At 39.2% G+C, this 27,778-nt stretch overlaps 1 protein-coding gene across 2 annotated transcripts in view; it reads left to right on the forward strand.

The window, feature by feature from the left end:
• CLCN3 (chloride voltage-gated channel 3) overlaps window positions 1-27,778 on the forward strand; it is a 75,162-nt gene that overhangs the window by 1,340 nt on the left and 46,044 nt on the right. For both annotated transcript variants that reach the window (XM_075709132.1, XM_075709133.1), the window contains exon 2: window positions 17,014-17,189. In XM_075709132.1, coding sequence (XP_075565247.1) covers window positions 17,030-17,189 — 160 coding nt within the window. In that variant the 5' untranslated portion in view covers window positions 17,014-17,029. The remainder of the gene's footprint in view (window positions 1-17,013; window positions 17,190-27,778) is intronic.

Below are 27,778 nucleotides of genomic sequence, written 5' to 3' on the forward strand. Positions count from 1 at the left end.
CGGACAGCAGCAGCAGCAGCAGCAGGAGGAGGAAGGGAGAAGGCAGCCCCCGCCGCACGGCCCGCCGGCGGAGCGGCTGCTGCGCCCTCGTCGGCGGGACCGCCTCGCCCTGCGGGCGGGAAGGGGCAGTAATGGTGGTTCTTCACGGACCCCTCAACTTACCTGCCCTCCTCCCCCGGAACGGGAAGGGCCGGGGCGCGGCGGAGTGCGCCGCCTGCTTGCACAGCGGGTGATCTCGTCACCTGACGTCGGTGTTCCTCGGCGGCGGCTCCCGCTCGCCTCCGGGAAGCTGAGGGGCTCTGCAGCGGGGAGGATCCAGGGTCTCCCCCCCCCGCCTAAACAGTGTTACAAGTGCTCTGCTCGAGTTGCTCCCCTCGTTTGGTTGGCAAGGCTGCTGTTACACAGGAGAGGGAGATAATGGGCTCTTCTCGGAGCCTCTTAATTAAATGAGGAGGGTGCAGGTCAGCGAGGTTAAAACCGGAGCTTGACCGCGTTCTGATCTTCCCTACTTAGCCAAAATCCTTCCCTTCCCTATCCAAAAGCATGGAGCTGACTGTAAAACAAGTATGTATCAAGTCTCACTTGCAGTGAACAGCGGCAAGTGTGACAGTGGAAGATCGTGTGCTGATGGTGAAATACGTTCAGTGTCGAATAGCAGTTTTGCTGTGTCACACTTTAAAGTACTGAACCAGGTAGAACAAGGCCTTAAAAGCAAATGAAAAATGTTTGTGGTGCTAAATTGTGTTAGAATAGACGCTTAAAAATATTTTCGGAAACATGTCCCAAAATGGTAATCATTTGAGTTTTGGGACTTGCACCTCCTTTTTAAGGCTGTTGGGCCTCTGGATTTTATGGTGCAGAGGTTGTGAAAGAAATGAATTTCATTATTATTTAAGTATCACATGTATTGGTACTTCTTGCTTTCACATGCCTTCTTGGTGGACCTGTGAAGGGTTTTATATTCTGTATCCCTTGGCAACATAGATGCTTCTTTGCAAAAACAGCAATTTGAATGAAGGATGTATTGGCATGACAGATTTGAAAGCAGATAGTTATCAATACTGTTTCTCTATTTAAGGAAACTTCAATATGCTGTACTGTAAAATTTAAAAAAAAAAATCATTCGTGCATTATAGGAAACATACCTTTGTGAAGTAAAATAAGCCCCTAGAGAACTCGCCAGCTGTCACTGTCATTTTTTCTAGGATAAAAGTCTTACACCGGCTAACTGCTTTAAGTTTGATGTCTTGGCATTTTCGTTGACAAGCAGATGTAAACTTGCTGCTCAGTACTCTGAGTTGTCAAAATGGGAAGCAGTTCTGCTGTGGGAAAACTACAGCTAGCTTGAAACTCACAGCTTGAAACAAAATGGCTTTGCATCTGTCTGCAACACCTGTGAAAATAAAAGGTATATATCCAGAAAAATGGAGCTTGTTTCTTGTATGCTTCTGTTTAGTATTGGCATAGTAGATGTCACACACAATGTCTACTGCAATATTTCTAGAAATATATTTTCCTTGTTCAATGATTCCCAAGGGTGTCTTTGCCCAAATCTTTACAGCATCCTATCTGTGAGTAGTTTACAATACTGCTGTTCTCCCTGTGGTGCACATTTGCAAGTTAAAGTAATCCTGGGGTATATCTCTTCCCTCTTGCTCGCTTAGTATTGGCTTGTAATAAGAACAAGCCTATCCAAATCCTCAGCCGGGAAAGACACTTGAAGCTGTTGGTCTTTGCTTTTCATGACTGCAGTGCTCTAAGCCACTTTATTTTATGACTTTGCCTGCATTTTTCTCTCCTGACTATGTTTGTACTTCACCTTGTGCTTTCTTACACACCTAATGTTTGTCACAAACTGATGTTTCAGTAACCTGCAAGTGAGAACCCACTGTGCACTACTTATTCTATGAACAGCTGGGTCTGGCTGCGTAATACATGTTCTCCCAAATAAAAGCTTTCACTGTTTTTTCTCCCCCACTTTGTTTTGGGGCTTTTGGGGCTCTGTGTGTGTGTCTTACCTTCGTATTTGGACAGCAGGGTTGCATACTTTGAACGTAAGCACTAAGGCCGGGACAACTGTTGCAAGTTCACAACCATTGCCAAAAGGCATTCTAGGAACATTCAGAATTTTTTTCCCTCCCCTTATTTAAGTGACCTTACATGCATGTGGATAGGTGTTACTGTGCAGATAAAGCTTTCAGGGTAAAGTCATTATAATACTCTGACAGTAGGGATATTTTTAACTTGGTCATAATAAAAAAGTGGAATAGAACCTCTACTGTTGAAGAGATTTGTGCTAGAAATGATACTGCCGGTTCGAGCTGTTTGAAGAGTTCATTTCCTAATTCTCAGACTGCAGGTTGCGCGTTCCTAAACTTCTTGCTTTGGCACCTCCTTGGCAGCAGCAGTAACCTGTTAATCTCTGAAGGCAGTCAGCAGTAGCAGTGATCATGTGCATGAAACTGCTTATACACCCTCCCTGCTCATTTTCCCCAAACTAAGATTTTGACTTTATACCTGTGTGCTGTGAGAGCCAGTTCCCAATTCTGCGCTCCCTGTGTCAGTCTTTCCCTCCTGTCATAACCTGAAAGTGCAGGTTCTGTGTTGGCCAGCTTCCTAAAGCTGGTAGGTGTCACCTGTGCTCATGAATGAGGTATGCAGCTCTAGGCTCTCCTACATAGTACTTTGTGCTTGTTTATATGCCAGGCTTTGGAAACTGAAGGTGCTCCGAATATTAGAAAGTTGACAATTATAAATTTTTATATCCGTTTAACTTGAAACTTGGGTTTGAATTTTGGAAGCCTTTATAAAATCATCTGAGAGAATAGCGCTTAGACAAAACAATGCTCATGTAAATTGATTCTGATAAGAGGGTTGTAAACAGACTGTAAAAAATAGTGTTTGCTGGGATATGTGCTCTGCTTTAAAAAGATAGAAACTGAAAAAATCAACTTAAAACTTCGAGATGGTGGTTACACTTAATGAGCTGGTAACACCTGTCATTATCAGAGTGAGTTGACAAAGTAGTTCCTGGGCTTCATGCCTAATAGGAAGGATTCTAGACAAAGCTGTTAAAATAGTTGTAAATCTGTTTACCTCTGGAGTATCCTTATTATCTGTATTATGTAGTAAGTAATCTTGAATATGTACTCCTGGAAATGAATGGAAGGAGGAGAATTTGTAACTTCATGGTGAGTACCAGTGGTTATTTTTAATGACTTGCAGAGTCTAGTCAGTTATTTCCTCCCCTTGAACTTCCTAGATCTTCAGCTTTTTTATTTTGTTAAGTGTTTTGCTTAGGCTTTCTAGTTACAGGAGTAGACTCTGTGCTTACTTTGGGAGGGTAAGGAGGAATAGTAAGTGAAAAAGTGAATTAACTTCAGTCCTAAAGCAGACACCCTTTGATAAAAATAACCTTTGCTGTTACTTTTTTCTTGTTTTTTGTATATCTTGATCAAATTTATCTAAAAAGTTAATGAAAGAGGCAGTACTCGAATGTCCATTTTGCATGTTCATACTGCGATACAGTATAATGAAGAAACATTTCCTAATTGAAATAGTAGAAGTGTAATTTTACTTCAGTAATATGTTTAAACTACAGATGGAGCTACTGAGGTGACTTAATATTTTGACATCCTGCCAGTTAAAATTCAAGTGCTCATTTTCCTGAAAGATAAGTTTGTGTTTGAGTTTCTTCCACTGTTATCTCCAAATTAGTGTTTTCTGCCAGATTTTTTGGGTTTTGATGTGTTATCTGCAGTTCTTGATCTACTGCAGCTTTTCACTTGAGGTTTCTGTTATTAATTTGTCTCTTGTGTATGTGTTGGGGTGGGGCGGGAAAAAGCCGTTCTCCATATGCTTCCAAACATGCTCATTTTCTGATTCTGAAAAGTGAACCTACAAATTTCCAAAGCGGGTATGTCTAGGAAAGAAAACTGAAGATTATTTTAATTATTATTTGACTTCTTGCTGCTTGTCCTGCAGAAAACTTTTGTTCTCATATGGAACACTACAAGAATGAATAAACACTTAAAATTATTATCAGGCTTACGTACTTACAGGTTTTCTTCTGTTGTGTGCTGAGACACAAATATTCCTTTAACTTGTACAGCAAAGCTTATGAGATTGCAGAACACTTGAGGAGACCTAACAATCTGTGCACTGAATATTCATGTTATTACCACAGTCACAAAAATCTGACTGTTTATTCATCTCTAACAAATTTTTAAAAAAACTTTGGTTCTTTGAATAGGTAGAGGATGGATTATTTTTAATAAATTTGATCTATGAACCCAGTGAACTGATCTCATCTCTGTGGTTACGTAACACATTTAAGGTAACTGACCTTCTTGCGTTAACTCTGTTAACTAGGAGCCTTTTAGTAAAGTATTACTGAATCTTTTTTCTGTAATTTTCAAAATTAAAAATCTCCCATGAAGCCACTTTCTTTTTTTCCTCATAAAGTATACACCTTGTCTTGCTTTCAACCTGATACCACTATTTAAACAGTCATAATTTCACTGCAGACTCTCCTGCCAAAACTTGTCTACTGTTTGTAGACCCTGACAAAGTACATGTAATTTTAGAAGTTGTACTTGCCAACCAGCTGGAGAGAAGAATATGCAAGTGAGGCGAACTTGCTGTGGATTTAGAACTACTAGCAGTGGTTAGTAGTTAGCGAGTACTTCACTTTCGGAGGTGTTTGTGGTTCTAGGGCTTCACTGCCTTTTAGGTGTTTTTTGGTTTGTTTGTTTTTTTTTTTTAAATCTCCTTTGGTTAGCGTATATGTTTTTACTGAAAAGAAGAAACAAGCTATTAACAATCTTATTAACATCAGAAGTTCACAGGTTTCTCTTAACAGATCTACTTATTTCATCATTCGAAGAAGACCAGAATGGCACGGCAACCAGTAATGGTTGGATATGCTCTATCTACAGAAATGGGGTGGCTTCTGCCTAGTACAGCCAAGAAGGTCAGCTGTGAGCCAGATCCAGGTGTTGACTGCAGATCACTTCAGTCCTTCCTCACCTTGCTGCCGTAACACTGCTGCTTGAGAGGATACGGAGCAAGAAAAAGAGCAAGCCTGTTGTCAGCGCTCCTAGCCTTGAAGTTTGAATAGCTCTACATAGCACATCTGTCAATTTATCTGGTTGTTACACATACCAAGAAGAGCCCCCAGCCTTTTTTATTTTTTGGTGAACGAAGACTTGTCATTTCTAACCAGAGTACAGCGAATGGTTTCCTCGTTATCTGGTATTTTCTTCGCTGCTTTGAAGTTTGAAAATCAGTCGTAGGGAGTGTGAGTAAAGAGGAGCCACCAGGGGTCCCCACGAGATTTCACAAGCAGCGGCCATGCACCTGCCCTGTGTTTTGGAGAGCCTCTGTAGGATTTGTTTTTTTCCTTGATCTCGGGGGATTTAGTGTGTTTATAAAGAAGTTAGAACTCGATGCAAGGACCTCAAAAATCTGTGGCAGCTGCTGTTATCGAGAAGATGCTTAGAGTTCAACTGGGGATAGTGGTGCTTTTTTCAGATTCCAGTTTGACAATCTTGAGTTATAATTTTGCCTGTCAAGAATAAATTCTTTTTATGTGCTTCACTTTCTGCTGCAGTCTGTGCTCTTGTATGCTCTTTGCCTTGGCTTGCAGAGCCTCTTTTCTGTGATGCTTTCTTATTTCCTATATATTAAAGTTTCCTTTTCATTCTTTGAGTACCTTCAGATCATTCAGATACAAATGTCTTGAACTTGAACAAAATTATCTGAAAGTTCCCCAACTTGGGTGTGACACTGAACTTACGAATCTGTGCACATTAGCTAAGGACTGTTCAGTGCATTTCTCTGGAAAGATAAAGAAAAGGAGAATGAGTAACAAGACTTCTGGTCATTCTGGCGGCATGTAAAAGCTCTGCTCCATTGTTTGCGTGACCCTCAGGTGACCGCCACGCAAGTCCACATTAAAAAGGAGCAAAATCCTTAAAAAACTGTAAAGAGAAGGTTGCATACTGCTGTGTCTTTTCATCAAACAGAAAATGAGCATCATGGCCAAAAACTCCACAGACAAAAGTTACGTTGTCTGCAATGGAACCTACAGTCACAGTTCCTGCCCTTCAAAAGAGGAGTATGGGTTTTACCTTTCAGGTGTTGTCACAAATTTCAGTGGTGTTCTCATCTGAGTATGATCACAGAAGGAACACCAGAGATTTTTTTGCTACGGGGACTCCACATCTTTTCTTTCCTGGACAGAATATTTGCAGCTATACATACTGATCCATTAGTTTAGAAACTAATACTATATCTTATGTGTATTTTAGGCTTGTTCCAAAGTGGCAGCCATGGACACAGTTGTTTACCGTGACTTGGCTAAGGATCAGTACTTGCCTGTGAAGCTTAAGCTTTTGAGTTATGTTTACTTTTCTATTTAGTTCAGGTTCATGCTAAGGGACTATGTTCTTAGGTTTTGGTGGTTTTTTTTTTTTTTTCTTCTTGTTAACTAAAAACTCCTTAAAGGTCTTACCACTCATGTAGCTGCTTATTACTGTGCCTGTGTGGGAGACTACTCTTCAACTCTGATAGCAGAGTTTTTTCTAATGTATCAGTAAATGACGTTAGTTTAGTAAGCTTAAATCTGCATTTTTAGCTAATCCAGCCAGTTTTGGTTGAAAACAATTTTAAAGTATTCATGTTAGTAACTTGGTGAATGTGAAAGAAGCAATCCCTTCCATCAAGTAGGCTAATATTTTTGTGCCATGTAGTCTAAGTCTTCAGCTGTCACAAGTATGGGTAGCCATAGCCTTAGTGGTTAAAACATTTTAGAGAATGGAAATGAAGTAGTTTTGAATACTTTATACAAACTGAAGTCAGTGCCCTTGATGTTTAGAGTCATATGACTAGAAGCATGAGTTCAGTGTTCATCCTGTAACTAGCCTGGCAGTTTTTAGCTTGGTTGGTTTTCTTTTTCTTTTTTTTTTTTTTTTTTTTTTCCCCCAAAGCTGAGAAGATAAAAAGTGCTATAAAAATGAGTATTTATTATTGATTCTGCTTTTGTGAAGATCAGATATAGTGGTGATATTCTGTATTGGTATGTATCATAAAAGTGAAAAACCTTTCCAGGCTGTTGTTTTGTTATATTAAGCTTTTATAACTAAGAGCAGTAAGATTCAGTAGAATCTAGAAAGTACATATGAATACTGTTTTCTTGATACTTTTGTAACAATGTTTCTTGTTAGTCTTAAAGCTAAGATTGTCTTTGTGCTTTACAAGTATTATCCTTTCATGTAGTTTTGTCTGTGTATTTCTGTTCTTGTCCTTGGCTTTTCTTTCTTGTTTAAAAAATATTTGAGTATGTGTCTCTTTCCTCCATGAACATTGATTTTATTTTGGAAGTAGCTGTGAATGGAACTAGACTAAGCTTTACCTATGTGTATTTTGGAAAACTGACTTTTTATCTTTTATTCCAAGAGAATGTACTACATAAACTCAAATAGATACTTTTTTTTTTTAAACTCAAATAGTTTTGGTTAACTGACAGTGCTCCTTTGTGACTTTATTTTTCTAAATATGACCTGAAAATTGATTAAGATCATGTCTCACTAAATGACCGCAATAGGAGCGGTCCCGTTCCTGAGATCAGTTAAGTTAGTTTCAGATGGGGTTTTTTTTGAATGCTACAAGGAATCATCTTCTCTGTATTTATTTTTGTAAGGTTAGCATATGCTTTCCCCAGTTTTTAACAGTTTGGGTTCTTAAGTAACCTTAAGGATTTTTGTGGTCTAAGCTGACTTGAGAGAAGTTCAGGAAAGCTGCTATTTTGCTTATCTTGCCTTCTGTATTTGATTTGAAGGGTAAGATTTTTTGAGCATTTTATGAAGAAATAAGCTGCTGGTGATCTAAAAATTACAGTGAGAAGTTTCTCACAGTTCATTCACCGCTTTTCCAAACCTGAAGTTTGGAAGATGAGTGATGTTCTCATTGTGCTTAACTATCTTCACATGACAGGCAAAATAAATAAATGGAGGCTAGATATGCTGAGTCTGCGATGAAAATGGGAATGTAATTTTGATGCTGGTGAGACTAAGGATAAAAGAGTGGCCACAACATGGCCTTTGTTTTAAAACTGTTGTAAAAGTCTTATAATTTCTGAGCTCAAAATTGCTTTCTGAAGGGCAGGCTTATTTAAAAAATAAAAAAAGATGACACTGCAGTAGTTTAACATAATATGGGAGGTTTGGAATTAAGTGTTCAAAGCTATTCTTGACTGCTTCCATTTTTTGGGCAGCTATTTGGACATATATTCCCATATATGGGATCTGTGTTAAAATTTTAATTTAAGTGTGGATGTGGGGAATGTTTCTGCCATATTATTTACCTGTTCTGAAAGTGTATAGTTGGATACTTTTTTTTTAATAAGATGATGTATATAGAATTCATAGAATCATAGAATGCTTTGGGTTGGAAGTGACCCTTAGAGCTCATCTAGCCCAACCCCCCTGCAGTGAGCAGGGACAGCTTTACCTAGATCAGGTTGCTCAGAGCCCCAGCCAGCCTGACCTTAAATGTTGCCAGGGTTGGGGCCTTTACCACCTCTCTGGGCAACCTGTTCCAGTGCTTCACCACCCTCATCGTAATAAATTTCTTCCTTATATCCAGTCTAAATCTATTCTTCTTTAGTTTAAATCCATTATTCCTTGTCCTGTCACAACAGGCCTTGCTAAAAAGTTTGTCCCCATCCTTCCTGTAGGCCCCTTTAAGTACTGGAAGGTCGCAATAAGGTCTCCGCAGAGCCTTCTCTTCTCCAGGCTGAACAACCCCAGCTCTCTCAGCCTGGCCTCGTAGGAGAGGTGCTCCAGCCCTCGCATCATTTTTGTGGCCCTCCTCTGGACCCGCTCCAACAGCTCCATGCCCTTCTTGTGCTGAGGGCCCCAGAGCTGGACGCAGCGCTCCAGGTGGGGTCTCACCAGAGCAGAGTAGAAGGGCAGAATCACCTCCCTCGACCTGCTGGCCACGCTTCTTGTGATGTAGCCCAGGATATGGTTGGCTTTCTGGGCTGCGAGTGCACATTGTTGGCTCATGTCCAGCTTTTCATCCACCAGCACCCCCAAGGCCTTCTCCGCAGGGCTGCTCTCAATCCCTTCATCCCCCAGCCTGTATTGATACTGGGGGTTGCCCCGTCCCAGGTGCAGGACCTTGCACTTGGCCTTGTTGAACCTGATGAGGTTCACAGAGGCCCACCTCTCCAGCTTGTCCAGGTCCCTTTGGATGACATCTCGTCCTTCTGGAGTGTCCACTGCACCACTCAGCTTGGTGTTGTCTGCAAACTTGCTGAGGGTGCACTCCATCCCACTGTCTATGTCATTGATGAAGATGTTAAACAGTGCTGGTCCCAGTATGGACCCCGAGGGTCACCACTTGTCGCTGGTCTCCATGTGGACATCGAGCCGTTGACCACAACCCTCTGGATGCAACCATCCAGCCAATTCCTTATCCACCGAACAGTCCACCCATCAAACCACTATCTCCCCAATTTAAAGAGAAGGATGTTGTGGGGGACCGTGTCAAAGGCTTTACAGAAATCCAAGTAGATGACATCCATTGCTTTTCCCTTGTCCACTGATGCAGTCACTCCTTCATAGAAAGCCACTAGGTTGGTCAGGCAGGACTTGCCCTTGGTGAAGCCATGCTGGCTGTCTCGAATCACCTCCCTGTCTTCCATGTGCTTGAGCATAGCTTCTAGGAGGATCTGCTCCATGATCTTCCCAGGCACAGAGGTTAGGCTGACAGGTTGGTAGTTCCCAGGGTCCTCCTTTCTTCCCTTTTTAAAAATGGGCACAACATTTCCCTTCTTCCAGTCAGCAGGGACTTCACCTGACTGCCATGACTTTTCACATATTATGGAGAGTGGCTTGGCAACTACGTCAGCTGGTTCCCTCAGGACTCTGTGGTGCATCTCATCAGGTCCCATAGACTTGTGTACATTGAGGCTCTTCAGGTGGTCTCGAACCTGCTCTTCCCTTACAGTGGGAGGGGCTTTACCCCCCTGGTCCCCATCTTGCAGTCCATCTAGTCAGGAGGGGTGAGGAGAGAGGTTGCCGGTGAAGACTGAGGCAAAGAAGTTGTTGAGTACCTCAGCCTGACTATTCTTGAGTATTTTATGACAATCACTTTAAAGGTTTTAACTGGTAAGAACCTTCAAAAATCCTATAATTTGTAAAAAAATTTTCAGCAAATGACTCTTCTATTGCTATCACTGCATTTCCTCTACTGTAGAACACATTTTTATGTGTAAAGATTGTATTGTGAATTTTCATTTCATCTGCTTTTGTTTTATGTCTGCATAGCATTTCTCACTGGGTGCTGTCCTTGTGTAGGGTTTGCAGGAAGGTATGTGTGGGTTAGGGGACAGATGACTGCATTTTAGCTCTTAGTTGTTAGTACTGAACAGAAAAGTTGAATATTGCACTGATTTGGGGGTTTGTCAAGGTGGTTCTTGGTTTGGGAAAGAGCTCTTCTGTTAACATGATCAATCATTGGGTTTTTTGTTGGTTTGTTTTTTGGTTGTGGGTTTTTTGGTGGTGGGTTTTTGGTTTTGGTGTCCCCCCCTTTCAAGTATTTAAAGCAGATTTGCAGTTTGGAAGAGTACTTTTAAGTTTTCACTCCACCTCCCTCCCATGCAAATAACAAACTTAAGAAGCCTTTGTTTCCTGCCACCCCTTTGAGATGTAGAAAAGTGTTTTAATGTGGTTTCATGGGACAGCAGAGCTCATAGCAGAGATTTACAGAATACTCAGATCATCTGACAGCAAATGTCCTGTAAATCAGACTTCTTACTGTCCTACTCTGTCTTCTCCAGAGACACTTCTCTGTGGTAGAAGTGGTTCCATCAGCTGACTCGCTTCCCTGCTTGACCTTTTATTTGTAGAGCTTGAAAGATAAGCAGGATGTCTGACGCTTGAGAGCAGAAAAGTGCCTGAGGTACTAGGCTGTGCAGAAAACGACAATAGCCTTATATGCTTTTTCTGCTATTGATGTAGCTGTTTCTGTGCTGTTCTCCTTTACCAATGTAGTTCCTGCCTGCATTGTATTTAATTAGATCTTACACAATTTGATATACCTGTATGCTTATTACTTTCTTCTCTCTCCCTAGTTGTAACAGTCATAAGACATCCTGCTTTAGCTGCCTGTTCTTTGGTTTTGTTTGGGTTTTTTATTGGTGTTGTGATTTGTTTTGGGTTTTTTTGTTGTTGTTTAATTTCTTTTAGTGTCAGGCTTCTCTGTTAACCTGCTTTGTAGAAGAATTTTGGTGAGTCAGGACATCCTGGAAATACCTTAGGAATGGAAGCGTGACGGGTTGGTTGCACCTTTTTTGCTTTACAGTCTTTTCATAGAAGACTTGGGTATGTGACTTGAGTCAAATTCTTTCCCTGTTCTAAGAGCAAATGAATATCGCTTAGATTTTCTTTTTTTATTCTTACAGTGCATTACTTAACTATTTTTGTTTTTTTCAAAGATGACCTGACGCATTTTTGAGTCTGCTTTCTGAGGTATCTGGATTGGACTCTGGATCAAAATCATGGTGCTTCATAGAAATAAGTTAAATGTAATATCCTTAATGCTCTCATTAATCCTTTGTAATGTCTCTTGGATTTTTACAGTAGTCTAGGTTGAAAAAAAAAAAGTCTATTACTTAAACATTTACTGTACCTAGTACTTATTGGGAAATCTGGTGTAGGATTTTTTTGTTTGCTTTTTCAGGATATTGGGTTTGGCTGGCATTCAGCCAGTACCTTTTTTCGCCATTTGCAATTTTTCTTGAGTAACTTCCATCTTTCCCCACTTGCCCTGTAGTGCCCATGTGGGCAGGGAATCAGTGGAATGAATCTGACATTATAAAATGGCAAGTTGTCTGGTTAGTTCTCTTTTCCCAACTCCGTAAGCATTTGTGCAGGTTCTCTTGCATTAATGCACTCTTCCAGTATCCAGAAAGGATAATCTGCACCAGACTGGGTTAGGCATGATACTGGTTCTCTTTTGGCTGTTGTAGCCATAGAAAAAACATTTTCCTGGCTCTTCCTTTTCCTTATTATTATTGCTGTTCCCAGCAGTCTGTTTCCGAGGAGGAGTCTACTCTCTGTGTCTACATCACTCATTTTCCTTCACTCATGTGAGGCAGATCTCTTACCTGCTAACAGTATTTTAAGGTCACATGAGCATGCACTTTTAAGTTGTGTTGAATGTTTAATACAGCTCAAGACAGTGCATCCCCAACTTTGTATCCTAGTTTGTTAACTAAACCCTTTTCTTAAAGGCACACAAGGAAATTTGTTATATGTTGATCTAAGCTGTCCTTCCCCCCATTAATTGCAGGTAGCAATGGACAAATTAGTGACTGGCATGCTCTCAAGAAGTAAAGTTGTAGTCCTATGCGAAGCTTGTTGAACATGTAACATTCTCATGGTCTTAGTTTCCTGCACTCCTGCCATTGCTGTGTGTTGCTATAAGGCAGTATCTGTAACACAGTGTCAGATACCAAGCAGTTAAGGTAGCTGACTCTCTGGGAACATGGAGAATTAATGTACAGTTTTTAAGAATCTTGGTTAGGGTCCTCAAAATGAATGGTTTTGGTGTTACAGCTTTTGCTTGATTGTTGGAGAGGTCTGTCGAGCAATACTACTGCAGCAGGAGACATGTAGTGTTTCAAAACAAGAAGAGAAGGCCTGTCATGTAACTGTAGGCATGTATGTGCCAGAGGAGTTCACATGTGCAATCAACCACATTTGTGCAGAGGTGATGCAGGGATTCTTCGCAGTGTGCTTGGTCTGGCTCTGGAGAGTCTGTTGGGTTTGTTTGTCAGTTACTGACTAATTCTGTTGCTCTGCTCTGGTGAGACCCCACCTGGAGCGCTGCGTCCAGCTCTGGGGCCCTCAGCACAAGAAGGACATGGACCTGCTGGAGCAGGTCCAGAGGAGGGCCACCAAAATGATGCGAGGGCTGGAGCAGGTCCAGAGGAGGGCCACCAAAATGATGCGAGGGCTGGAGCACCTCTCCTACGAGGCCAGGCTGAGAGAGCTGGGGTTGTTCAGCCTGGAGAAGAGAAGGCTCTGAGAAGAGCTTATTGTGACCTTTCAGTACTTAAAGGGGGCCTACAGGAAGGATGGGGAGAATCTTTTTAGCAGGGCCTGTTGTGACAGGACAAGGAGTAATGGTTTTAAACTGAAGGAGAACAGATTTAGACTGGATATAAGGAAGAAATTTTTTACAGTGAGGGTGGTGAAGCACTGGAACAGGTTGCCCAGAGAGGCAGTGGAGGCCCCATCCCTAGAAACATTCAAGGTCAGGCTGGCTGGGGCTCTGAGCAACCTGATCTAGGTAAAGCTGTCCCTGCTCACTGCAGGGGGTTGGGCTGGATGGGCTCTAAAGGTCCCTTCCAACCCAAAGCATTCTGTGATTCTAATGGATGAAATCTCCTTTTCCATTGTAGACCAGGCTGAAAGTATTGTCTCAATTATTGGAAGATTTAATCTCTGTAATCCACTGATCTGACATCTTTCTGAAGTGATTAAAAAGACATCCAAAGGTAGAGTTATTTCTCTCATTCTGAATAGCAGGTTTTTAGTAAGATTAATTGAAGCTGTGGAATTTAATATAAAGAAAATTATATCTTTCTTTTTTTAAAAGAGACATTTATGATGTTCCACCTTTATATTGTAATAAATACTTCTGCTGAGACTATTACAGGAAAATGTCTTTATTAGATGAAAAATCTGTATGTGGCTTCCAAACTTGGTACAATAATTAAAAGAGTAAGCAGGCTTTAGCCATGCCCTTAGTATGCATCAAACATAACAATGAAGTGTTAACAACAGAATTCGCTACTCGTGCCTCCTTAATTTGTGTCTGTTAACACTATAGAATCAATTCCCTCTGAGCTCAGGTAAGAGTTCTTGGAGCAGTTTGAGTCTTGAGTTTGGAAGCCTGGGCTTTACACAGAAGTAGTGGTACTTTTGGGGTCTAGATTTGCTACGTCTTTGTTTTGATACATTTACAAACAAGTCTGATTGCTAACTGAATGGTGGTCTTTTTCTTGCTTGTTAATTGTTTTCTTCTTTGTAATAAAAATTACTACATAAGTGAAAAAAATTAGTTTAAAAAGTCAGATATAAAACAGGAAGAGAACACAATAGACTAAAACTTACAATGTGCTACAGGGAGAGGTTTGTGTCTTGTGCTTTTTGTTTTCTAGTGCTACTTTTATGGGCAAGGCAGGAGAGTTTTCTGTCTCCTTGCAAACCTCATCAGAATGTAGGAAAAATCAGATTAATGTTAGAGTAACAAAGATTTACTCAAGCAGGAGGCCAATTGGCAGATGAGAGTCTAGAAAGTAATTTTTGCTGCGTGGATCAGGTAGAGGAAGGTGATGAACAATGCAGTGAGTGGAAACACTTCTAGGAAGTCCTAGTGTCTAATTTCAGCTGTGCTGTGTGGCTTTCATTTATGATAGTACCCAACTGGTACTGGCAGAGTGATATTAACAGGACTTTCTGTGAGCTTAATAATGAAAAAGACCGTTTGTGATCTGACTTTATTTTGGGCATGTTCTTTGTAGGTACCGTTTTATCGGGAATGCCAGAAATTACACTGTGTGAAAAGTTAGTATCTGTTGAACAGTTTCAAGTATGGCTTCTGAATGAACTATAAATTGTCATCTGATCTATTTGGAGGAAAAATGGAGATACTTCCATTGTTTCCAGATACAAGCAACTGTATTTTCAAATAGGATATGCTTCATAATATGGCAGCATAAAATTTTTTTGGCTGTCCATTAAGGAGCTTTTCTCAGTGGCTGTAAAATGGTAGAAGATCAAGAAGAATTTTCACATAGAGATGAATGGAAGAAATTTATTTGAAGAGAGAGTATTTTTTAAATTGTAAATATTCTAAATAATTTTTTAAGGAAATGAGAATGAGCAAAACCAAAGGGATCTGTCTTGCCCAATAGCAGATCTCTAGCAAAGAGTGTAAGAACAGAATAAGCTTATGCATGTCTCCAGAATGCTCTCCTAGCCTCCAGCGTTTCCACCAGAGGCGTCGTCTTTAATAGCTTTTAATGTTTTTTTTTTTCTTCAGTGAATTTGTTGAGCTGCTTTATGAACCATTGCATACCTCTACAAAGTGGCAAAGAATTCCACCGCTTCCTTACAGGCTGTGTGAAGAATCAGCCCTTTTTTCGTTGCTTGTCACCTCACCCCTTTCATTATGACATGTAGGGACTACTGAAAAACAAGGGATGCTCTTCACTTTGTTCATGCCACTTGTGATTCTGCTGACATCTGTTGTGTCACTTCCTACATTACTTCTTTTCCAGACTGAAGAGTTCTGATCCATTTTGTTGCCCTGTAGAAGGAAAGCTATTTTGTACTCCATCGTTGTTGTGCTCTTTTGTAACCTGTTTCAGCTCTTCTATAATCCTTTTGGACTTTTGCCACTATGTAAAGTATTTAAGGTGTAGACAAGCTGTGGATTTATACAGTAGTTTAATGAAGCTCTCTCTCTTAACTGATAATTCTTGTATCAGATTAATCTGGGGACTGTTAGTGCATGCTGAGTTCTTTCTTGTATATTTATTATTACATTTGTGAATGGTAGTAGTTGGGTCAGAGCCCGTTGTTTTATAAGGTAAATTGGGATTGGTTCTGCTGCCCCCTCACCACGTGCTGTGATTCATATTTATCTGTACGGAATTTTATCTCATGTTATCACCCAGCTGCACAGTGCTAAGAGTTCCATCTGCAGCTACCCAGCAAACCTTGTTGCTTTGTTTTTCACACCTTCTCCTAGGTAACTTAGAAAGCTGAGCTGTTTGCCAATACAGGAAAGCTGGCTGGCTGACCTCCGCTAGTAGCTCTTGATATTGGCCAACCAGTTTGGCTATGCTTCACAAGACTCGATGGCTGGGTAGAGGAGAGGGATCTGAATTGCAAGTCCTGTTACCTGTTTTTATTGCTGCCAGCTGGCTGAATTTTTACAGTGTATATAGCTTTGTAGCAGTTAAGGTGAATGGTTACAGAATTTGCACATAAGCAGAGGAAAAAGGGTGTAAGGAAAAGATTTGGAGGTGGATTGGGGGGGACATCTCCTTTGTTTGGAGGGAATGAGAGGTTTCTTATTACTGAAAAGTATTATGTGGGCTGTTGTGTGTTAATAAGGAGTGATGATCTTTGAGAAATGACAAATGCAAGACTTTCTTTGGATAAAGAAGAGCATGGAATCAAGGTGTGATCATGTCTTGTCCTCCCTCCCACCCCAATTACAAAGTTATTTCTGTGGTTTTAACTCTACAAGGCAAAGGAGGACTTGGCCTGAGTCTGAAAACCTGATGTGCTAGTGTTATACCAAATGTGCAAAAGCATGTGTTGCTGATACCTCATTGTGTTTAAAAATAAAAGAACAACCAAACAAAAGGCCTATAGGTAAGGGTTTTGAAAGCTTTATGTGGACACAAAGATTTTGAATTGTTTTCCACTTTTATGTTTTTGCTCTTCTGTGCAAAAGAATGTGAACAGTTGTGTTCAGGGGGCTACTTTAGCTTGCCATCTGTTTCACTCCAAGCAGACAGAGTACAAAGATACCATGACTAAGGAAACTAATTTTTTAACCTTAATATTGGCTGGATTTTGCACCAGCTCCATGGTGTAATGCATATTCGTATGCATGGGGCATGCACATTCCAACCACCTGCACTAAAAGTGAAATATTTTCAATGATGATAACATTGAACTAAGGAGAGGCCAAGGAAGGGGATGAGGAAGCATCATCCAGTTAAAAATCACTAAAAATTTGTGTAGAATGTTCTATATATAAAATGTTCTGTATTACTGCTACATTTTTTGTAACTTACAGTATTATGACCTTAATATTTTTCCCCAAAGCATGAAATACACTTCTTTTGTTTTATTTGATAGAAACTTCTCAGTCTTTTGCGCATATTCAAATAGAAACTAACTCATTTTCTTTATATAGGTTATCAAGCAGCTAAATGGAGTCTGAGCAGCTGTTTCATAGAGGCTACTATCGAAACAGTTACAACAGTATAACTAGTGCAAGCAGCGATGAGGAGCTTTTAGATGGAGCTGGTGTAATTATGGACTTTCAGACCTCTGAAGATGACAATCTCTTGGATGGTGATGCATCGATTGGTAAGTTAATGTTAACTTCAGCTTAAAAATTTCTCTAGCTTGTATTTTTGTGGGTTTTTGGGTTTTGGGGGGTTTCTTGTTTGGTTGGTTTTTTTAATAAACAAAACCAACCCTTTTTCATAACTAATTAGTGTTTCTCTTTAGCTAATCTATCCTTCAGAGGGATGCTTTAAACCTGAAAGTAGCTGGATGTTGTTCTGTGTGCTTGCCGAGCAGTTACGTTGTATGGGATGACTTTTAATACGAGGCAGATATTAACTTACTTCTGGCAAATGACAAATTTCCTGTTAAGTAGGGAAGAAGGGTGGCTATATTCTGCAGCTACCTGGTCTTTCTTAGCTGCAGCAGGATTTTGGAAGTCTCACTGTGACTTCCACATTCCTTTGGGGCAGAAATTAAGTCTCTTCTATTCATTACTTTTAGAGATAAATCTGTTTCTGCTTGATTAAGCTTCAGATCTGTAAAAGAGAGGCAAAACCCTTATAAGTAGAGGTGGTAGAAGCAACAGAGAACACCATACAAGTTGAATTTCTGACTGGATGAAAAGTTGCAAAGAAAACTTGCTACTGTGAGCACTGATAAAAGCACTGAAGTAATACAAAGAATAAAGAACTGGGAAGCTCTTCTCCTCCCCCCCCCCCCCTCTTTTTAATTAACAAAGCAGTTAATGGAGTGAAAGTGTTAACATTCTCTTAGCAATGGTCAAAGAGGGGAACAGAAGGAGGGAAAGAAAGTAACTTCTGTTTACGATAGTAAACTTGATTACATATATACTCTTGTCACTGCCTCTCATTTTGTTTAAAATCAAACTCAGCCTCTTGAGTTTTCTTTTTTTATCATCCTTTTCTCCCCCATTAACATTCAGTTGTCTTCCATCCCTGCAGAGTCTCTTCCTTCATGCATTTTCCCTTTGCCACACTTAGCAATTGGATGTTGGCATTGTACTAGGTAGTTGTGTCGTACCATTATAAACATCCTTCTCATCTGTATTCCTTCTGTCTAATTAGATATGTCTTAAATGTGCAGTTACAAGTTTAACTTGTATACTAATACAAGTATCAAGAGCCGGAACACCTTCAATCTGCACAAAAATTCCTTCTGCCAAATTACTTGGAGAACACCAGCATGATGAAGTCAAGCACTTGATAGTTAGGAAATCATTAAGTGAACAACTGGCTTCCATGTGTAATATTTTGTTCTGAATATCTGGTACTTTTAATAAAGTGAGTGCCTTGCTTGTCTAACCTATTTGCAACTGGTACTGAAAGTCTGAAGCTACTCTGGTTATTGTTTATATAAATCCTCTCCATCACTTCAAGATTTTAGGAGAAATAAGTTTGCAGTAAAATAAATAGTTTCAGAGCCCGTGTTCTGCCCCTTACTTGTTGTGAAACTAGATCTATAAATTGAGTCCAAACAGATGAGGTGGTTTTGTTTGTGCTGTCAAAAGCAATGCTGATTGCAGCAGCCCCTATCTCACTGTAATGCTGAGGTATTAGAATGCACATTAGAACATAAATATTAATGTATTTTCTTTTCTGGAGTTTAATTTTTTGCTAGTGGTGTATGTGCTATGTGCTTGCTGCAATTCTGCTCACTTCCTAAGAGGCAGCAATAGTAATAAGCACTATTATTTTATTTAAGTGAACGGTAATTTATGTGAATCTATGCATGGAAAATATTTTCTTATACAGTAAATCATAGTAAATATCTTAGAGTAGATCAGAATCTGGTATAAATTTTCTTTTCACGGTGGTAAGAACATAATTCCAAAAAAGTTTATTTAAAACTTAAATGCAGGAGGTGAACACCTGTGTTTTGCATTCCTTAGGTCTCCAAATGTGTAAGGTGTTTTTTCTTGTGTGTTTTTAATTAAGCAAATCTCATTGACAAGACCAAACAAGCACTTTCTTGCTGGACTGCATGTGCCCTTTTTGTAGTCCTCTGTTACTCACTTAGCATCAACTGTTTGTTTTGGGGTTTTTTATTATTATTAAAATACTCTTGTCCTTTAATCATCTTTTAATGTATTTGCGTTTTGTTGAGTCTAAGTACAGATGAATTCACCATACAGAATCTGTCCCATCTCCTGAGGAAGGGCAGGACCATCCCAGAAACTGGAAGATGCCATGCTTCTCAGTGCTGCAGGCCCTCCAGAGCATGATGTGAACGCACAGGCATTAGGTCTAGCTCTGTGCTTTAGCTGGTGAATGCTGCCAAAATCAGGAGCCCTGTTTAAACATATAGTTTGTGTTTTAAGTCTGTAGGGCTGGAAGAATTTATGAGGCTGCTTATGTTTCTTAGCAACATGGACTTGATGATCTTAAAGGTCTTTTCCAACTTAAACAATGATTCTATGAACAAAATGGCAGTAACATATCTGTACACAAATGATTGTGGAAATAATGTAGTTAAATTGAAAGCTGCATAGTCGCAGAATGTAAGCTTGGAGTACAAATGAGCACAGACATGAACTTATCCAATAAGTTGTCATGGACAATAGTGTTCATCATAATTTTACAGTTTATGTAATAAAATACAGAATTACAGATGTAAAAAAAATCAAGACCATGCAATGAGGAGAAAATGAAGGATTAAGAAACTAACTTTTTTTTTTTTTGGCTAATGAAAATTGACCCATAAACTGCACATATATTATGCAGATAAAAAGCTAACAATATGGAATTTCTAAAGTAATTGTAGTCTTTCCCCCTCATTCAGAGAGCAGTAAGTTAATGGAAGAAGTCTGCTCATTTCAATAGGCTTGGTAAGTCCTTTGGCTGTCAGGACAGCAGTTCTATAAAGCCTGCACAGTACTGCCATTCACATTACCACTCATACTTAAGCACTTAACTGAGGCTTACAAAGCCATTGAGGCTGTTGTTCAGTGGTGAATATGCCTTCTGTTGAAAGCATGTGGAAATTGGATTATTTTGGGAAAGAATACTGATGATATATACTACTTGTCTTATGTGGGAAAATCTTTTGTATTATATGTGGCACTTTGGGACATGGTTTAGTCTAGTCTACCCTTGATTGGTTTAGTGTGGACTTGGTAGTGTAGGTTAATGGTTGGACTGGATGATCTTAAAGGTCTTTTCCAACCTAAACGATTCTAGGATTCTATATACGGGATGAAACAAGTGAATGTTAACTGGAACCCATCTTCAGAAAGTCTTATTACCTAGACTTTTAGGTATCTTTTAATATTTAGTTGATAGAGATTTGCCTTTTTAGTGTCATCTCTGATTTGCAATTTGAATGCTTTTGCGTAGTTCCGTATGGGGGATTCACCATTATGTTAAAAACAATGCTGTACAACAATCTTGTTTCTCTTAACACCATCTGAAAGCATGTATGTTACCTATCCCTCACTGTGTCATCTGATAAGAACACAGAAACTATGAATAAGTAGTATTAGATACTAAATACATATATAAATATCTGTATAGTAATTATATCATACTTATATATATACTGTATCTCATATATATATATGTCTGTTATGTTCTCCAGTAGCTGTTTCCTTTGCATAAATATCGGCCTTTTAGTGGCAGCATTGTGGAGAACAAGTAGGTATCATGAAATTGTAAATTCTTTGCGCGTAGTATGTTTTAACATGCTAAATAACTAAATTGCTGTGCATGTGGAGGCTTGGATGGCTTGCACCAAAGCCCTGCCTAGAAGGCATACTGCCTGTTAACTTTGGTCAAAACTTGTTTTTGTTGCTTATCAAAACTAATCTTGAAGTTCGTGTTTTTCCTTGTTGAACTGCTGTCTAATGGGAAGTACGGTGGCATTATACTGCTAACAGAAGTATCTACCTCTTTGTAGGGTGCACGTTTTAACAATGCTTGTACATGCAGTGTACTTCCATGCATGCAATCTGTGGAGATCATTTTCATCATGACTTATCTATGTTTTATTTTTAGACTGTTTGCCCGGCTTCTTGGTAGGTCAATTTAAATGTGTTATACTTACCATTGAGAAGCTATCAGTTCTTTAGTAGTTAAGTCATATAAGCTAATATTTACTGGTTTAAATTTTATAGGAGATCTATACTACTTAGTTTTTAAAAACTGTTACTCTAGCATAGTTCATTGTTTTCCATCACTTTAACGGGGAGAAAAGAATTGTTTCTGAGCAGAAGTGAAATCTCCAGAATTGAAATATATTATCAAACTAGCATTTTAACTGGGGAATATGAATGAGGAAATGAAATGTCTAATCTGTTCTTTTTCTCTCAGCACTGATTTACCTTGCCTGTTTTCTGAAGTTTGAGACACATACAATTCTTGGCTACTGGCTGGCTGGGCTTGAAGTGTGTAACAAGTCTCTTCAAAAGTTCAAAATTTTCCTTTTATGACTCAGGATTAGCCACCTAGCGAGGTGAAACTGGGAAGTCTCCATAATTTTACTCAGAATTGAGGGCTGTTTATATGATGTAAGAGAGGACTGCATCAGTTTTCACTACTTTTTTTAGGTAAAAGTAGGTCAAGCTCAGCAGGAGGTGGATTTTTGTAATGTTGTCAGACTGCAAATTTTTCAAGGCACTGCCTGAAATCAGATGATTAAACCTTATTTGCAGTAAAAATGGTTTGCAAACAAATGATCTCACTGGTGTTTATATCTCAAGGTACTTTGATGGGAGTCTGTGGGAGTCTGAGTCCTGAATGAGCTTGGTGTTCTTTTCAATAGCTATAGTGATTCCTGCTTCAGTTGAAGGAGCTTAGTTGCTTGTATTGTGACTTCAGTGTGGAGACAGTTTACAGTCTGGCATATGGTGTTAACATAAAATTGGCAACAGTTAACCTTAATATGACAACCTGTAAACTGGTAATTCAAAAGCTGCTGCCACAGCCGCTACTATCTCCTTGCAGTGATAGCAACGCCACAAAAAAAAAAAGAATATGCCAACAGGTCATGGTGTAAAACACTGCCCCTCTCCTAAACTGTCCCTACCCATGAGTTGGAGTCCTTTGCCTAAAGTGAGAGACCAAAGCAATCCATTTTCAGTAGATTTCAGCCCTAAATACCAACATTAAAAATATGATATAGTGAAGTAATATTATGGCATTACTTGAGGAACAGAATGGAATTTTCAGCAAGTGCAGGTGGTTCTATGTAATCAAGAAACTTGTACCATGTCAGAGGTTAATTTTTCAAGCAAAATCTAGACATAGTTAACTTTTACAGCAACACATCAATGTCCTTTCATTTGTATGCTTGTTTCTATTTAGCTATCGCAGTTCATAAAGAAAGAATCCAAAGAAAAGAGTAAGATAACTTATTTCCTGCATGAAGAACTTCAGTTCCTGTTATATTCTTTATGTGTGGAAATTGCATTAACAGATTCTTCCTGTTGTCCACAGCTGATATGAAGAAGGGCCTTCAAAGTCATTTTGCGCCATTGGCATTGTTTGTGTTTTCCATGCATGTGGTATACAACTGATGTGACTGAACAGTCATTATGACAGTTTGACATATCGCTTTCCTAAGTTACATACAACCTGTCTTCCAAATTAGCAATATTTGCATTAAAGGGCTCATTGTTCTTCTTCAGTAAGGAATATATTTACTCTCAAATGATGCCATACAAATTGAAGCATGAGGTAACATCACTTGCTCTGATCACAAGGGCAAGCCGAGGCACAGCTAGTTTCTTTTGAATAGTTACTTTGTCAGTAACTGGTTATCACTTACCTTTTTTCTCTTGGATTGTAGTTAGAGCTGCAGGCATTTTGCCTGTGCTCCATACTACTAATGCAGTTGAACACAGGATATCTGACAATACAAAATCATGTTTTCTTTTTACTTTTTTATTAGTAATGCATGAAGTTAATTTTGTCCATCTATGTGGGACACAAATCATACATTATATTTATGTGGATAACTAGGCTAATTAACAAAGTTCCTCCTTCAATGATTTCAAAATTCCTGGCAGAAAACAAAAAACAAATGACTGGAAGATTCTTAGGTTAAGGGGAAAAGATGTTTTATCTTAGTTACTGGATGTTATTATTGAATGAGTGAGTTGCAGGTGTTTGAAATGTCTTTTGCATCTTACCTGTTTATTGTGATAGTGATTTTCCTGAACTCTGATCTATTTTTTTTTTAACATAATTATGAACAAAATGAAAATTCATTTGATATTGTTTTAGTTGAACAGCATGTAATGGTGTTACAGTGTTGTCTGGACCTTCAGATTGTAATTGGATTGGTGTGGCATTAGACTTTCTGAGGGATGGAAATTATGGCGGTGTGTATGTAGAGTTTTAGTAACCAATTAGTTTCTTGTTCTCCTAAATGTTTAAAACCAAATGTTGAGCATTTCAATTTCTCACAAATGCCATGGTCACTTCTTTGGAGACTTGTTTATAGGGTATGAGAATTGTGTTGATTTTAGAACTTAACCCTACCAGCAGCCCTTGAATGGTCTCACCAGTTTTTGCTGCCAAAGTTCTATTTACAAAATTAGGTTTCATCTTCCAAAACACACAAGCATATGCATTTCCAGCCTGATTCTCTGGAAGAAGATGAATCATAATACTAGTCATTCATTCTTCCCATCTTTTTTATATTATATAATCTTGTTGGTTTCCTTCTGCAGCTCTGCTGAAGTGCTTAAAGCACACTGGCTTTGTTAACAGATGCTGCTGAGGCAGTTACTAATGACTTGACAGCCTGGTGTAGTGTGTGTAGTTGTGTATGTCCTTCTGCCAGGCATGCTGTATGAATAGTGTAAGATGAAGGAATGAAAGCAGAGGAAATGTGATGGCATATTGTAGGTACGTAGAAAGAAAAGTCTGAAGCGTACAATAAAATACTTAAGTCCAATATGACCGTAAAGTCTTTAGGTACAGAATAAACAATTTTCACTATGGCTTTAATAATATTTCATTTATTCATTTTACCTTTGATTTGTTCTCTCAACTCAGCCAAAGGAGGCAGATACGATTTTAACCAAATTGATGTTAGGCTACACTCTTGCCTTCTACCTTTGAGAATATTCTTGCTTACCAGCTAATAAATATATTTTAAAGTTAAAGCTTTTCATCTGCATGGTTTAAACAGAAATGTTACTCTAGAAGAGGATACCATGATGTCCCTGAAACACAAGAACACCCTGAACTGGGTTGAACCACAAATCCACCTAGATCAGCATTCTGTTTCTGACAGGGGTCAAAAGTCAGTGCTTAAGGAAGAGTAAGAACAGGGTGAGTAAATGATAGTTCATCTGAGTACTTGTACAGTGGTTTTGTATGGCTGAGGGCCTCTTTCAACTGAGTGGTGGTTTTCAGAGTTTTAGTCCTTATCAGTGGATTTTTCTTCAACTGACTCTTTCTTGAAGCAATTCTTTTAGCATGCACACAATCCTTTGGCAAGCTGTAACAGCTTAGCTACATTTTATGTGAAGAACCACCTTCTCTTCTTTATTTTGAACCTAAATCCAGGTATAAATACTGCTGAGAACAGCTGTAACTGCCAGAGTCTTGCCTAGGCTAACACCGGTCTGTGCGTTAGCATGGACTGACACGTGGACTTCCTTGTCACTCACCCTTGTACAGCATAAATGCTTAAGGTCTTTTTTGTTTGTTTGTTTGTTGATAGTTGCAGCTGTAAAAATCTTTCTAATGATACATAGGGTTTTTAGGGGGCATTATTAGCTTATTGAAATGAAACCACTGTTGATACAAAAAGGTTTGATATGAAACTGGGACGGGGTGACCTAAAACTAGGATGACTTGATTGTCTTGCCAAATACACATACTCTGATAAGGCCTATCACACATTGGCCATATGCATGTAGAAACTAACAAGGATTAACACATGGATAGCATGGTGCTGTCACTGTGAAAGGTGGTAGTCTCTCTCCCACTTCTAAGAGGAGAGAGGAAAGAATCATGGATTAAAATCCCAAGTTTCCCACCAAAAAGAACTGCATCAGAGCAGTGATTTAATAACAGCAAGTCAGTAAGCAGGTATATTTTTTTAATCACCAGTGTGAGGTATCAAGCTGTTTATAGCTTATGTTTTGCTATACCTGTATACAATATATACTCATTAGCAAAATTTTCTTCTTGTCCTTGCCATTGTTGTTCGTAGTGGACTTGATCCTCTAAAACAGTAACTGTCTTAAGAGCTCTTTTATTAGAACAGATGGTGAAAATTTGATTTCCATTGCTACTTATTTCTTTTCCTCCACACTTACCTCTTTTCCAGGTTAAGGACTTCTGGTTTGCTCAGTTGGACCTTACAGCTATCCCATACTTTGGATCCCTTTTAGTGTCCCTTTCTGAACCTTTCCTACTATCTGTAACTTAAGGGAGGGACCAGAGCTTCACACAGCATTTGGAAGATGAGCGTGTCATGGAGATAGAGTAGCAAGTCTTACTCTGACCACTACTAAGTATTGAGCTCATAGTTTCATGGAATTCCAATATGCCTCGCTCGCATAGTATAGTATTTTGTATTAACAACATAAAAAATTGCTGTTGGCACTATGTTTCCACAGCTTATGTATTATGGAGAAGACGTAATATTCTTGAAGACAGAAAGTAAGCTTAATATATATGGTATATCTAGGGAGGAGTACATGTTGGTGCTGTAACTTATCCCTTGCACATACTTTGAACACTAAGTTGGAAACAGTGGCCAAAAATAAACAACCCTAAAACAGAATAAGGGCAATCTAGCCAATAAAACCTATTTCCTTATATGCACTTAGGTAGGAGGAATATATATGCATTTAGGAATGAAATTGGTAGCAGAATTTTGGCTAGCCCTAGAAGAGGGAGAAGTAAACTTTAGGAAAGCTGCTAAGTAAGCCAGGATCGCTTCCTACTAAGGATGCCAAATCTTCTCATTGATGAGTTATAACTACAGTTTTAGCAGATTGGAGTGTGAGGAAAGGACATGTGTGCAAAGGTGAAAATGCAGCAGGACTTTCTTAGGAAAGTCTACCCTGTAAAGAAAACAAACAAACAAACAAAACCCACAGAAAACCCAGAAAAAAGATAGAAAGTAGTTAAGAGGCTCTTAGAGAATCGGAGAAAGTAACTTGTTTGCAGAAAATAGCCTGCTTTTCTTTATGAGTCCTCCTTGCATGATTAGTACAGTAAAAGTAGGTATTTTTAATGTCAGTGTAAAGCTGACCAAATTAAAAAAAAAAAAAAAAGACAACAAAGGAAGAAAACTCGCCTGATAGCTATATGTAGCCTGTTGATATCAAGGATTTTCTTCCAGCATTGTTGGGTTATAGATCAAGAAGGGTGTGATGGACAACCCCAGAAAGAAGTGAAGAGAAAACTGAAGAGAGTAGTCTTGCCTTCAGTATTTTGGGCCAAGATGTCAAAGTAGTCTTTAGGGACCAAACACTTGGGTTTTTTCAGTTTATTTTTGGTCTTAGGCGTTAATGTTGCATCATGATTTCATTATTTCCCTTTTTTTCTGTCCATTTCTTCTCCTGTCCTCAAGTTTTGCATGGCAGTGTGGAGCATTTACTCTTTACTTCCCTGATTCGCAGTGAAGGTTCAGCTACCCTGGGGGGATTTCAGTCTCAGGATTGATTACACAACATGCTTGTGGCTATATGACCTGTTCTGCTGCATTCTGTTTGTTGGTTAGGTTTGACTTCTATTACCATCTTCCGTGTCTGGACAGTGAGTAAAAGCACCATTGGAAGTTATACAATGCTGTAGAAGCATTATTCAAGAACCTGTGATTGGCCAGTGAAGAAGGAAGCTTATTAAGCTAGATCCCGGAATCAAGTGTTCTCTGCTGGCTGGAATGATTGTGAGCAAAATTAAGTAACTAATTTGTGGGAAACAAGTGATTATGAAAAAAGAAACTGTGATTATGAAGCTATTTTTTTTCTGTATAATAACATGCAAATAGAAAAAAACCTTATTGTGTATTACTGCTGAGCACATTCCTCTGGGTTTGACTCCTGTTTTGTTTAAACCCCATCTGCCTTGAACTACTCAACAGCATATGTTAGACATTTGTTTTCTTCTGCTTTTACATTATATTTGGTCTAAAATTTTCCCTGTCATTGTCTGTCTGCCTCATCGAGGCTTTTGATGAGGTGGCAATGGAAACAGCTTAATGGAGTTTTCTGTGTATAGCTTGATACAGAGCTGGGAGCCTTTTGCTAACACCTCTGTGATCAAGCACAGAGTTCTATATAATGCTGATGAATGAATGAAGTTTGGGACTCTGTAATTTAAGATTTTTTTTTTTTTTTACTGTGTTTTAATTTGAAGCTATGTATAACTGAACTTCTTCCCCGCACCCCCCCCCCCCGCCTTTTCTTTTCTGTGATTGTATCTTTGAGTTATTTCATCCTGGACCATGCCTGGTTACTGGAACTGGCAGGAGGGTGTCCTTCTTTTATTGTCTTTAGTGTTCCCACTGCTGGCTCTGTGTGACCCAGATGAGAAAGTTGTATGATACTATGCAGAATGAACAAAGTCAGACTGAAGGGGCTGTGCAAGATCAGTGAACTGAGACAAGTTAAGTATGAGGAGAAATCAAGCTGGTAGAGGGATTAGACCTGGGCTTAATTTAGCCACAGGGATTGAAAAAAG

This window comes from Pelecanus crispus, chromosome 4 (genome assembly GCF_030463565.1).
Source record: "Pelecanus crispus isolate bPelCri1 chromosome 4, bPelCri1.pri, whole genome shotgun sequence".
Taxonomy (NCBI): Eukaryota; Metazoa; Chordata; class Aves; order Pelecaniformes; family Pelecanidae; genus Pelecanus; species Pelecanus crispus.